Here is a 12,972-nt window from a genome sequence, read left to right as displayed (position 1 = left end):
GTATTATCATTGCGTTTTTTCTCCAGTCCTAATTCTCTGTGTAATAGGATATATCTTTCTATGTTGTACATTGACCCTTAGGATTGTATTATCTGAGTATCTCGAGAGTTCTGCCTAATTAAGGATTTTCTCGCAAATCCACCTTTAAGCACAAAGGAGATGAAACCTGAAAAGGTTCAGCATGCACAGATGGGACACATGGAGAGATTAGATGTGGAGGTCATTCCCTCTTTGTAAGACAAGAGATGTCATCTGGGTGTGAGGAGGTAAATTGATCTCTAGGCTCATTTTGGTTTTGGTCTTTCTTGTGACATGACTAACAAAGGCTCCCAGCTGGCAGAACCTTTGCAGTATGAGCCACCTTTTGTTAGCTATTGGGATAGCATCATCAGCTCCATTCAAATTAATATGGTGCTATTAGATGGTAACATTTTGTAGTTCCTCCGAAATAAAGTAAAATCCTGAACTAGTCACGTGGAGGTCTCTACTGATATCTGACAACAAAACCACTAGCACCTGTGGACAGCTATCTGCAGCACAAGTGTACCAATTTGAGCTAGTTGTCTATCTGCCATTACAATCAATGACTAGTCTTCTGGCCCATATATCAATGGAGCTAAGGGCAGTGTTCTTCCGATCAGATGCTGACAGCCTCCATATGATGACTCCCTGAACTCCAAAAACCTAGCTCTGCCTTGGCTGCAAAAATAATCACTCTTGCTCAGATGGACACACTGGCACTGTAGGTATATTCACACAGATGCATTCCACCTTTGTGTCCTCCAACTTTGAGTGCCTATATCGAGGCACTTGGGTCAAAAATTTGGGAAGAAATGAGAATCCGTTGTTTAATTACACTGTGCCTCATACTGTGATCTCTGTGAGACAGTGGAGCAAGTGTTAATGATCAATCTTATGTTGAAAGAGCAAGTCAAGCTGGAATTCTTCGTGGTGCTTTGGATCATCTCATCTCCAGAACAGCGTATTTAAAGTATAGCTTTTCCATAATAGATGCAAAAAAAAAAAAAAAAAAAAAAAAAAGCACAACTAAAAAAAAGAGAACAAAGGCAGACCTCTTTCCTCATTTTCCCTGCTTCTATTTAATTTCAGAACACGTTGCTAAATGATAAGCTTCAAACCTATGAATTTAATAAAGAACATCTATAATCATATATCAGAACTTAAGGTTCTTAAGCCTCTGAACATCAGTTTCATGGTGAACTAGGTTATCAGAGATAAATAACTTAATCCCTGCTCATTTCTTTTGAAAAAGACAAGCACAATTTGGTTTGGGAAATGAGATTATGTATAGAAACACAAATGTATCTTTTCCTTTTGTTTATTAATTACTGTATATAATTCTTTATTGCCCTCACTGCCCCCACAGTGTTTGAGGAACTGGAGATAAAGGAACTCCAGATGGACTGAAATCCACACGAATGCTCAAGTGTTTTACTGAACTCAATCCTTAGCTCTAGTGTCTCGTATAATACTTGGAAGCCCTCCTTTGCTCCCATGGAAACATTGAAATGTGTCGCATTTAGAAAATATTATGGTGGCTATTTAATAATGTTTCGTCCTTCTCTGGAAGAGAATTATTTAGATTAAGCTTGTGGCAAATTAGTCTGAAGATTTAATCTTGTTTTTCTGATCTCAGCCAACAATAGAGTGAATCGTTATCAGTGATTTCCTCTGAGGTGACCAGCACCTGCAGTATTTCAGAGGATGCGGTTGTCTGTGGCTAGCCTAGTGCATAACTCTGCCTGTTTTACAGTGAACCAGGAGAGAGCACTTGCTATCCAACTTTTTATTACTTTTGACACTATTTTGTACAGTTAGCATTCTTAGAAAAACATCTGAGCAGTGCCTAAGTAAGTTTCTTCTTTTGATATTCAGGTTCTTCATCCACTGCTCCTCACTTCCACATCTTCAACCAAAAGCTTGCTAAAACACTAGGAATACCGTCGCCTTTTAACTTGAAGATTTAGGCATCTACTATGACATTTAGCCTGACTTTATCACCTCTTTCCAAAAAGGGGATTGGAATTTAGGCTTCTTCCTTTCTCCTCCCTGAAAGCTCTGTGGCTGCCTACATTTCCCACAGGACATGTCTGTATTGTGGGGGCCAAGACCCTACAAGTCACATGTTGAATGCTTAACTTTAGAGATTGTTGCCCTTTTTTAGACATAGCCTTGTATCTATCTCAGCAGAGATCTTTACTAGATTTGTAAGGAGCTTCCTGTAGTTACAGTTCCAGAAGACAAGGGGGTCCTTTTCTAAATATATAAAACATACCTTACAACTGCAAAATGCAAAGCATCTTGATACTTTCAAATCATCTTTGGTCTAAGACATGTTTTATTTGCTGAGTTATCAGCTCATGTCTCTCCCAATATTCACTGCGGGTTTTTTATTTGATAGGATCCACGTTCCTCCCTCCAAAAGGAGTTTAAGATGAATGTGTTTTAATGACAACCCTCTATGCTGCTGCTTCTGTGGTCCCTGTCCCCATTCTTGCCGCAGTTATCATTACCAGGGACCAGAGAGACCATGGCAGGAGCAATCACAGCAGAAGCGGTGGAAGAGGCCAGGGCAGTCGCTGTGCCGGGCTCTGGTTACCTATTCCTTACCTTCCAGAATGGGCTTCGTGCCCTGGAGAGCCAAGTGGTTTGTAACGCCAGATTTGTCATGTTTTGCCTCAAAGGTGTAAAAGCTGATGGGCCACCTACAGCCTGAATTGCCAGTGCTTTGCTTGAAAAGAAATATTAAACTCCTACATAGCACTTCTTATACATGTTTCCTATAAGAGGAACATAAACATCATTACCCTGAACTACAGATGGATAACTCGGGTACCATCAAATCAATTTGACCAGTACTGGATAATTTGGCCACTGTCACTTGGAGGTACAATCCAGTCCTCCCAGTGTCCTGCCAGTGCCTGAACATTTGTAAGAGAGAATAGACAATGGTGAACATGGGTCAGCAGTGGGTCCCTACCTGCGCCTACCAGCTGGGATGGAGAGGAATGAGACAGGTGAGCACAAAGAGGAACAGCAATGGCAGGAAGTCTTCTGCAGTAAACTTCTGTCCATATGATGTCATTACCCAGGATATTCTTGGCCTCCAGGAATAATCTTTCCTAGCCAGGTTCCGAGGCTCAGCGATTGCATGGTTTTTTTCTGAGTTACACTGAAAACTCCTTGGTTCAAGGGTCACAGCCTGGTGTGATTGATGTCAAATGGGACAGCATAGAAGAAACATATCCTAACAAGTCATTCATAAGTCAAAATGGGACCCAAATCATGGGGGTTCTTTTTCTTTAGTTCTGGTAAGGCTGTATTTTTTGACCAGTGGCAGAAGTAAAGCTCATAAATCTGGTTAAGCCAGTCTCACAGGCCTACCACACTCGAGCAGGAGAAATAAAATGTTACAGTCCTAAGTATGTAAAATACTGCCATTGAAGGAGGACTGTGGTTTCAATAGCACTTTGTCCTGTTGCAGACTAGGAGCACAATCAATTTAACAATAGACAGTCATGAAACAGTAGTCCTTATTTCTGCAATCGGAGGCCATTAAAATCTTAATTCTTGCTTATGCAATTATTAATAGTGTTAGTGCCTTACAGAAACCCATAATGAACCACAGCAGTTCAAAACTGTTCTTGGGAATTGCTTCAGCACGGAGTGGAAGGGAAGGCACTCTTGCATTTACTTCATCAGTATAAGGAAAAAAAACTAAGCTAATGAAGAGGTAGGAAATTTGTATATGACCTTTCACTGATCCTGAAAATGTTTTATGAAAACCAGCCTTTGCTTGCACAGCACTGAGAAAGTGCAACGTTGCTAATCCTCCCCTCCTACCCACTCCCTGGGAAAAAAAATACTGGAAATGGGAAAAATATTGGAAATGTGGAAAAGATTCTTCTAATCTTCTCTGATCAGAAGAAACCCGACAACATCTTGGTCTACCTGGAACTAGAGCGACTTGCCGGCCTCCTCACCATACCGCTGGGAAGAGAGCTTTGCCCTCCCGATGCTGCCTCACAGCCTAGCTTTTCAGAAAGGGAGTAACCCAATGGACTGTGTCAGGAATTCAGCTAAAAACGTCCTTATGAAGACCTAAGGCTAATTTGCATGTAAACTGTTACTCTAAGCAAGTTTATACTAAGACATGGCAAATTACTGAGCAGTTCTACCAAAACAGCGATACAGTATTAATCCATTAATACAGTACCCATGCAGGACTCTCTGCAGGACCAGTCCCGGAGAGGCAGACCCACGCTGGCTGGCTCTAACGAAGCTCAGCGGGGACTAGTCGTGATTGTTGTTTGCTTGCTTTTTACACACCTGCACAAACCATGCTGCGTGACTTACATTACCTGCGACAGTTCCCTGCCTTTTTCAAGACTAGTTGGACTAACTCTAGTGTGAGGGACTTGTTACCTGAACCAGCCAGGACTGCTCCCTCTGGAGCTGCTGTGGTCTGTTCCTGCACCTTGGAACCTGTTCATTTATACACCCTGTAATTCCCTTACCCAAGTAGTGAGTGCTACACTTTCCAGTAAAGCCTACTCCTAAAGAAAACCACAGAAAACTATCTTATAACAATAACTAAAGCTCCAAACTAGTGTTCAAGCACATTAATTCCTTTCTGCCTTCCCACTCTTCCATTATCGTATACAGAAGGGACTGTACAACTGAAACTCACGCAGACACTTTTTAGAAGAGGACATTGTATTTAATTAGTCCTTTCTGTAGGTGGGGAACTCAGCCTAAGACAACTCTGTTAGAGCTTTCCTTACACAGCAAGTAACTCTGTATTCCAGCAATAGCTCTACTGTAAGATCTAGGTTCACTTCCCAAAGCTGGTCACCAGTGCCTGACCTGGGATGACATCCAGCTCTGCAGCTCCTTTCCTTCTGCCCTGGTTTCCATTTGCACGAATTGGAAAGGAGCACACGTGCTTTAATAAGGTCCTTCAATCTGGACAATTTGGAACTGGCCATAAGATTTGCTACAGACAAAACCTTTCTTTTTGCAGGACTGGGCACACAGGAACTTGTGTCTTCTTGTAGACTTTGGTCTTCATGGGGTAATACAGAAAAAAATCAACCCTTCTTCTTTTCTGAGCTGACAAAATGTTTACCTACAAATTTAAAAATAAATGCATGAAAAAAAAAGATTTTTGGGAACTTTTGTTTCTTATTTAAAAGAATATAATTCTTTCCATCCTCTATACCATCACATGTGCTTCACTTATGCCATCTAATTGTCTTTAAAATGCTGCAATTCTAGTAACACCAGCACAAACAGCAGAGTGCTGGCTCATCTATTCAATCGTGTTTTACATTAGATGCTAAACATTTGGTTCCTCCAAATTAAAGCAAAAAATCAAAATAACCCCTCTATAATGTGAATAAGTGCTATATTACATGTTTTAACAATACTAGCAGCAAATAGTGGAAAACCAACTGCACGTTCTGTCTTTGCATATGTCCTTCATGCACTATGTGTACCAGAAAAACATATTAGTTTTGTTCACTCCTTAAAGCTTTTCATGGAATCAACTCATTAAAATTAATGAAGAAATTTTACATTTTGCAAAATATATGGAGTGTCACCAAATCTGTTTCTGGTCCTGCAAAATCTAGTCAAGCAAAAGAAACAAAATGCTTCTCATCAAACAAACGTATAGGTTTATTAGAGCAAGTTTCCATGTTTTAAATGTGCAATGGTTTCACAATTTCTTGTTTCCTTCTGTTTTCATTATTGTGCCCTCATGATAACCCAAAGCAGCTGTTAAAAAAGACCTGCATCTCCGCAGATGAACAATTAATAAATATAGGCTGTATCTTCCAATGTTACAATTACGTGAAAAAGCAAAACTCAGTATTTACAAAAAATGCCTGGAATCCAAATACTGCTAAATAGTGTTACCAATTTAATTACAGAAGCTGTAGAACACTCACAGAGTACATTTACACTGACAAGCCCCAAGTGTAAGCCTAGATTTTGTAACATATTTGGAAGAAACTAAAAATTGTAATTTTGAGTCTGTTTGCTTTTTTTATATATATATTGGTCATTACCCAGCTTAGTTTTATAATGAACGTTATTCAACATCTGTTTTTTCTTTATTTTCTCTGTTTGAATATAAAGTGTAATAGAAAAATAATTCAATTCCGCAAACATGAAAATTCTGTTAGTACAGCTACTTGCTTTTTAATATATATTTTATGTACAAAGAAAGTAGTAACACAAATAGAAAACTAGGCAAAGGACAGTGTACTCAACTTCAAACATTTGTAATTTCAGTAATTGTGAATTACCTGCGTGCGAAATATATGCAGTACATATAATGTGCACAAATACACACACACACACAGAGCCATGGCATGCATTTTTTTGGACTAAAATATAACTTCAGGTTCACAAAACTTTCACCCATAACTGGTGAGAGCTCTAGTCACCTCCATGTACTAAAGGTGGTCAAAAATATAGTCTGTTAAATATAAGCCATTCCACCATGTTGTCTTTTGGGTCCTAGTGTTTTGGACAACAACAACAACAAAACATTAGATCAGATTGCTCTCCTGAGGAGCAGAAGATGATAAAACAGAAGGTAAAGAGAAGACCTAAGATTTTCTTTAGCAACAACAAAAACTGAATATTTTGTTTTGGAGCTATATTCTTTATTCTTTGCCTGGAATAGACAGTGATACATGTGGAGGCTCCCAGAGTGGACACCAGGTTGACTATGGTCTCATCTGGCATCAAGCTCTATGAATTTCTACTACCATTATTGCGAGAGGCATGAAGCCCACACCATCCTCAATGAAAGCCACAGTTGTGACCCCATTTATTATTTTTTTCTTCTCAAGCAATTAGGAAAGCAATCGTCTTGTTCAGATGGTTTTGGTGGGAAAAAGAGAAACCTGCTGCTGAGACCCCTCCTTGCAAACATAAGGATGCACGTTATGCAGCCATGCACATGTCCCACAACTCCAGGGAGCCAGTTGGGGCTGCTGGGGTCGGGAGTCCTGCACAGTGCCAGGAAAACACCTGGATTTCAGGACCCAGAGAACTCAGGAGCAGACAGGTAGCTGGACTTCTCAAAGAGATCCTCAGGACTTTAAAACCTCAGCAAAACTTATTCAAGGAGCTTCAAAATCCAATCTCCAGGTCAAAGACAGACTCCATAGAAAGACATAACGGGATTTTTTACAAACTGTAGGAACTACATTTGACTTGGCATCCTTTGTAGTGAAAACAAGCACATCTCAAATGCTTTATAATGAGTAAATGTGTTGTGATTGACATTTTATTGCAATTTACTGCCAATTTCAAAGTCTCTATTGTCATATCTACCCCCAAAGATAAAAAAACAACAGCACTGACAATTTTTATGTTCCCAGAAGACTTATAAGTTTGATTCTCAGATCTGTGTCCTGGAATATACTGATTTTTCAGCTCTTACCATACAGCCACTTTCTCCTGAATTTATGAGGCTTTTTTCTTGTCAACCAAATGTGACTTAATCCCAGCTGTCTTAGTGAAGAAAAAAAAGAAGATGCAATCGTTACCCGTAAAGCAAGTGGTTCTGGTAGTCACAATGGGTTTTCTTGATGTACCTGTTTGTAACAGTGCTGAGCTAGTCATAGCTTATCCTATTTATTTATCAATATATCTTTAAAAATTAGTTTAAAAAAATCAAGATAGGTGCAACAACACACACACAAAAAATATGCTGTGTAACTTCCACCAACATGAAGGGAAGAGGAAATGTCACCCCAAAAATGACGCCCCACAACACACACGCAGACATTGACAGCACTGAAGGCTTTGCCTTCACAAGTGCTATTAAATTTCATTAACTGAAAATTGTTAGACCTTTACAAGATAAAACAGCATGATCAATTACATTTCCAATAGCACAGAGCCTGTCTAACTACATTCCTTATCTGGACAGTCAGGACGTTCCCCCAACTCTTCTCTTTTTGTATTTAAGACTAATTTGTGATCTTGCTCTTATCATCATCTTTCCCTGCGACTTCATTGAACAACCATGAGAAGTTTTAGGCGTTAACACTAGAGAGTGGAGTTACTCCTACACACGCTAACTCCACTATTGTCACTGCTCTGAACAAGCAAACAATGCACTTAATATTTTAGAAGCAAACAAACAAAAATAATAAATTCTATTTAGAAAAATAATTGCTTTATTGTTGTCACACCTTCCTGAACAGTTGCCCAAGTCCTAAATACCTCTCATAAAATAATTTACAGGCTGCAGAATAGTTTATCGAGCGATGCGGTGCGTTTTGTCTTATGGCCATCTTAGTCATTCCTTGTGGCCACGACTGATGCCTGTGACCAGCATAGAGTGCTATGCCATAGCTTCCCTGTTACTGGGCTGCAAGCCCAGGGAGCCCGGGGCCAGTCTCAGGTCGGGATGGGGATGAAGCTGGTCGACTTGGAGTGGGGCGACTCTCTCCAGGTGTTCAAGCTGTGGGTCGGGCTCCTGTTGTTGGTAAAAGAAGTCTGTCGCCTGCTGTTGCTGTTTGAATCTTCTTTACTCAGTGTTTGCTTTATTTTTTGGCAGCAAGGGAAGCTCTGTATGCAGTCCTGCAGGAGGTGCCCACTGAAGAACATGTAGATCCAGGGGTTACAGCAACTATTCAGGCTGGCCAACAGAGCCGTGACGGTAGTGGCAGTGTTTTCAGAATCTGAGGAGGGGGGAAGAAAGTGGCTTAATCATCAAAAGAACATTTGCACTGTTCAGTCAATTGCTGCATTAGCTGTTGGATTTATATTTTTTCTCAGTTACTGAATAATTCTAGTTTTTAAAGTTGAGCAGCAGTGTTTGAAAGGAACAATGAGGCCATAATCAGGAAAGTTCTTATGTGTGCAAGGCTGCCATTGAAGTCAATGGGAATTTGTCTGAACAGACTTCAAAAAGCTGTGACAGAAGAAGTTATTGGGCAACCCATCCAAAATAATTCTTTAGTCCCATTTCCACTGGTGTCTATCCATGTGTTGTTTTTATTCAGGCTTTTATTTTGAAAATTGGTTACCCTGGGAGGCAACGACAAAATTCCCACTGCTTTCCCACTGCTTCCAATAATACTGAATTTTTCTGTATACATTTGCATGCTGAAAAGTGTTGAATGCTCAAGTAACTACTGGCTTGTGAATCAAATCTGGATTTCAGAGGTTGAATAAATTTTACTTAAGAAAAAATGGAAGTTAGCACTATGCCATGAAACAGTTACGGTCTTCTACCGTCAATAAGTAGTTACATTTAAATATATAGTTAGTCTAATAAATTATTAGTGAGCTTTCTTTGTAAATATTTCATGTCCAAAGAAGTATAATTGCTGTGTCACACGGTTTCATAAGATTTAAAGACTCTCTTCAAACAAACCTACCAAATAGCCATTTGTTCAATTAGGTTTGCATTTCTTTTGAAGTAAAAAAAATAATGTATTTGTCCACTGCAAGCCTTCATTCTTCTGTAGGGACCTGCATTTTAGGTTTGACTTTAGTCCCATACTAGGTGCAATCAGTGCTCTCACTACAATAAGTGATAATTTGGGGCTGTTCTGAAAAATCAAGAAACTATGAATTCCAACATTGTGACTTGCTGCTCCCTCATTGCTAGGAAACAAGGTATATGTTACTACGTTGCCTGTCATTCCCTATGTAACAACTTTTATTTTCAGCAATTATTTTCAGCCAGATTTAACAGAGGAATGGGTATCTCCAAAAGACTAAATTGCCGCTATTTCATGAGAACTGGTGGCTCACTAAAGGGGCTGCTCAGAGGTGTCTGCCCCGTTGGGAGGAAGGGTTCAGGCTGTGCTCAGCCCCATTATTAGAGAGCAGGGAATGCACAGGCAAGGCAGTTACAGGAAAAAAGGCTTAGCAAGTTCCCTGCTCGTATCATTACTTGTGACACGTATGTGTGTATGCTCGGTAATAACACAAAAGGTTTCTAAGGTCTTAATAACCAGCGGCTTCCAATGGAAGAAAATGTTGATGGTGAGGGGTCTGGAGCACAAGTCTTATGAGAAGCATCTGAGGGAGCTGGGGTTGTTCAGCCTGGAGAAAAGGAGGCTGAGGGGGGACCTTATCGCTCTCTACAACTACCTGAAAGAAGGTTGTAGCAAGGTGGGAGTTGGTCTCTTCTCCCAAGTAACAGGAGATAGGATGAGAGGAAACGGCTTCAAGTTGCACCAGGGGAGGTTTAGATTGGATATTAGGAAAAATTTCTTCACCGAAAGGGTTGTCAAGCGTTGGAACAGGCTTCCCAGGGAAGTGGTTGAATCACTATCCCTGGAGGTATTTAAAAGACAGGGAGATGTGGTGCTTAGGGACATGGTTTAGTGGTGGTTTTGGCAGTGCTAGGTTAATGGTTGCACTCGATGATCTTAAAGGTCCTTTCCAACCCACACAATCCTATGACTCTATGGTTCAAATTATCGCAGCAAATACTTAAGTTCCCATCCGCTAATTTTGCTCTGCGTGAGAACGCAGCGGCTGCTTCTCCTTTCCGGAGACCCGGCTCCGGCTGCTGCCGGGTCGGGTCGAGCCTAGCGCCGCTGCCTCCGCGCCGCAGCCCCCCGGCCCGGGGCCGCCCCGTCGGGGAATGCCAGCTTAGCCCCAGGGTTTGCTCACCTCCCCGCATAACGGCGCCTGCGGGGCGGGGGGCTTCTTTTTTAAGCCGCTATTTCTTCACCCCCGAGAGAGAGAGGGGCTCGTTCGACGAGACGGCGCGGAGAGGGCGAGCCCCGGTCCCGCTCTCGGTTTCCGCGCCCCGTCTCCCCCAGGCTCGGCTCAGCGCTGCGCACCGCCCCGGGAAAGCCGGCTGCGTCCCCGGAGGACCCCAAGGAATGCCGGTACGGCCCGGCGGGAAAGCGGCGACGTGGCCCCCCGCTGCCCGCCGGGCTCCCCCCGTCCCCCGTCACCTACCGACCCAGGGGAAGCGCTGGTCCCAGACGGACCACATCTGGATGGTGAAGAAGGGTGCCCAGCAGACGACGTACGCCGTGACGATGACGAAGGTCATCTTGACGGTGCGGATCTTGGCGCGGGAGATGGTCTTGACGCTGCTGACACAAGGGGCGAGCAGCAGCCCCCGCCGCCCGCCGCTGCCGCCCGCCCGCAGCCCGCTGCCCGTCGCTGCCGCCGCCGCCACCGCCGCCTCGCCGGGGCGCGTCTTGCCCCGGACGTTGCGCCAGATGTGGTAGCAGATGAAGCCGTAGCAGGTGACGAGGATGAGGACGGGGGCGACGAAGATGCCGCCGGTGATCCAGGTGATGTAGGCGCGGGGGCCCCAGGGCATGATGAAGTGCGCCCAGCAGTCGTAGACCTGCGAGCCGCGCTCCACCTCGCTGAGGGAGAAGATGAAGTACTGCGGGGTGCTGAGCAGCAGGCTGAGCGCCCAGGCCGCCGCGATCATCCCGTAGGAGCGCTTGGTGGGCTGCTGCAGCGTCTTCAGAGGGTGGCAGACGGCGATGTAGCGGTCGGCGGTCATGGCCACCAGCATGTACGCCGAGGCGAACATGCCGAAGACCTGCAGGTGCTTGACGACGCGGCAGAGCCCGTCGGGGCCGTGGAAGCGGTGGGTCACCTCCCAGCAGAGCTGGGGCAGCACCTGGAAGAAGGCCACCACCAGGTCGGCCAGGCTGAGGTGGCGGATGAAGAGGTGCATGCGGGACGCCTTGCGGGGCGTGCGCCGCAGGGCCAGCAGCACGCTGCCGTTGCCCACCACCGCCACGGCGAAGGTGACGGCCAGCACGGCGATCTCCAGCTTCGCCAGCTCCTCGTCCCGCCCGAAGGGGTCCCAGCCGCCCAGGCTGCCGTTGGGCGACCCCGACCACGCCTCGGGGCTGGGGCTGCTGTCGCCGCCGCCGCCACCGGGCTCCGCCGCCCGCCACCGGCTGCCGTTCCCGGGCGAGGGCGCTGCCCGGGAGGAGCCGGCCCCGCCGGCGAGGCGCATGGAGGGGGCTGCGCGGCGGGGACCGGCCCGGCCCCGGTCCCTGCTCTCCCGGTTCGACCGCCGCCGCCCGTCGCCTCCCCGCTCCGGCGGCGCGGAGCAGCCGGGGCCAGGTGCCTTTATCCCCCGCCGCGGGAGGCGAGGCGAGGCGAGGGGGGAGCTCCGTGCCAGTGGCTGCCCAGCGTCTGAACGCCAGCCCCCTCCTTTCCCGGCTGCTGCCGCCGCCCCGTCCGCGCCCCGCGACCGCCCCCCTTCTTCTCCCGCCGCCGCGGCCCCGGAGGGGAGCGCCCCGCCGAGGGACCGGGGCCGCCCCGTCCGAAAAGTGCTGCTTCGAGGGGGAACCGGGAGGCCTTCCCCGCCTCCGCGGAGCCCGGAGGGTCGGGGGAGCGACACGGGGCTGCTGGAACAGCTGTTCTGGCCGAAGCGTTGCGCCCGCCGAGCTCCCTCACGGCCACTTAAAGCAGCTCTTAAAAGTTTAATTGAGAATAAAGTATGTTGCTGGAACCGTGCAGAGCAGATGCAGGTCTGTCAGTATCGGTCTACACGGCCCCCAGCCCGCTTCCACCCACGGCAAAGGGGCTGGGGGGTAAGAAGAGAAGCTTGGCTCTAAGAGGACTCCCATCTGGGCATCAGATAAACCCCAGCAAAGTCAATTATTATTAGAAGAATTGCACGGACTTTGAAAGCAACCCACTAAACCTATTGTCATTAAAGGTTTCAGGATTTCATCTGAGATCATAAATATCATCCAGACATTGGCATAGAGGTCTAAAAATCATGTTTCTGCAAGTACAATCCAAGTTTCTTCACTTCCTAGAGAGTCCCTGGCAGTGGGTCAATTAAATCTCTGTTTTAAACATGTTTGAGCTGCAGAGTTTTCCTCCTCTTGGTAAGACTGGACTTGGTGAAAATTCTGGTCCCATTGCCAGGAGTGTGGATTTACACCCTGATCAGAACCTGAATTTGACCCT

The 12,972-nt window shown here is 45.3% G+C and overlaps 1 protein-coding gene across 1 annotated transcript; it reads right to left on the bottom strand.

The window, feature by feature from the left end:
* Positions 1-8,445: 8,445 nt before the first annotated feature.
* On the bottom strand, positions 8,446-12,004 carry AVPR1A (arginine vasopressin receptor 1A). Its single transcript, XM_074168597.1, has 2 exons — positions 10,975-12,004; positions 8,446-8,729 (listed from the first exon to the last, which is right to left on the bottom strand). The coding sequence occupies exons 1-2, from the start codon at positions 12,002-12,004 to the stop codon at positions 8,446-8,448; spliced, it is 1,314 nt and encodes a 437-aa protein (XP_074024698.1).
* Positions 12,005-12,972: the final 968 nt, after the last annotated feature.

Source organism: Numenius arquata, chromosome 2 (genome assembly GCF_964106895.1).
Source record: "Numenius arquata chromosome 2, bNumArq3.hap1.1, whole genome shotgun sequence".
In the NCBI taxonomy this organism is placed as follows: domain Eukaryota; kingdom Metazoa; phylum Chordata; class Aves; order Charadriiformes; family Scolopacidae; genus Numenius; species Numenius arquata.
Note: the sequence above shows the minus strand (reverse complement) of the source record. Positions and strands in the feature narration are given on the sequence as shown.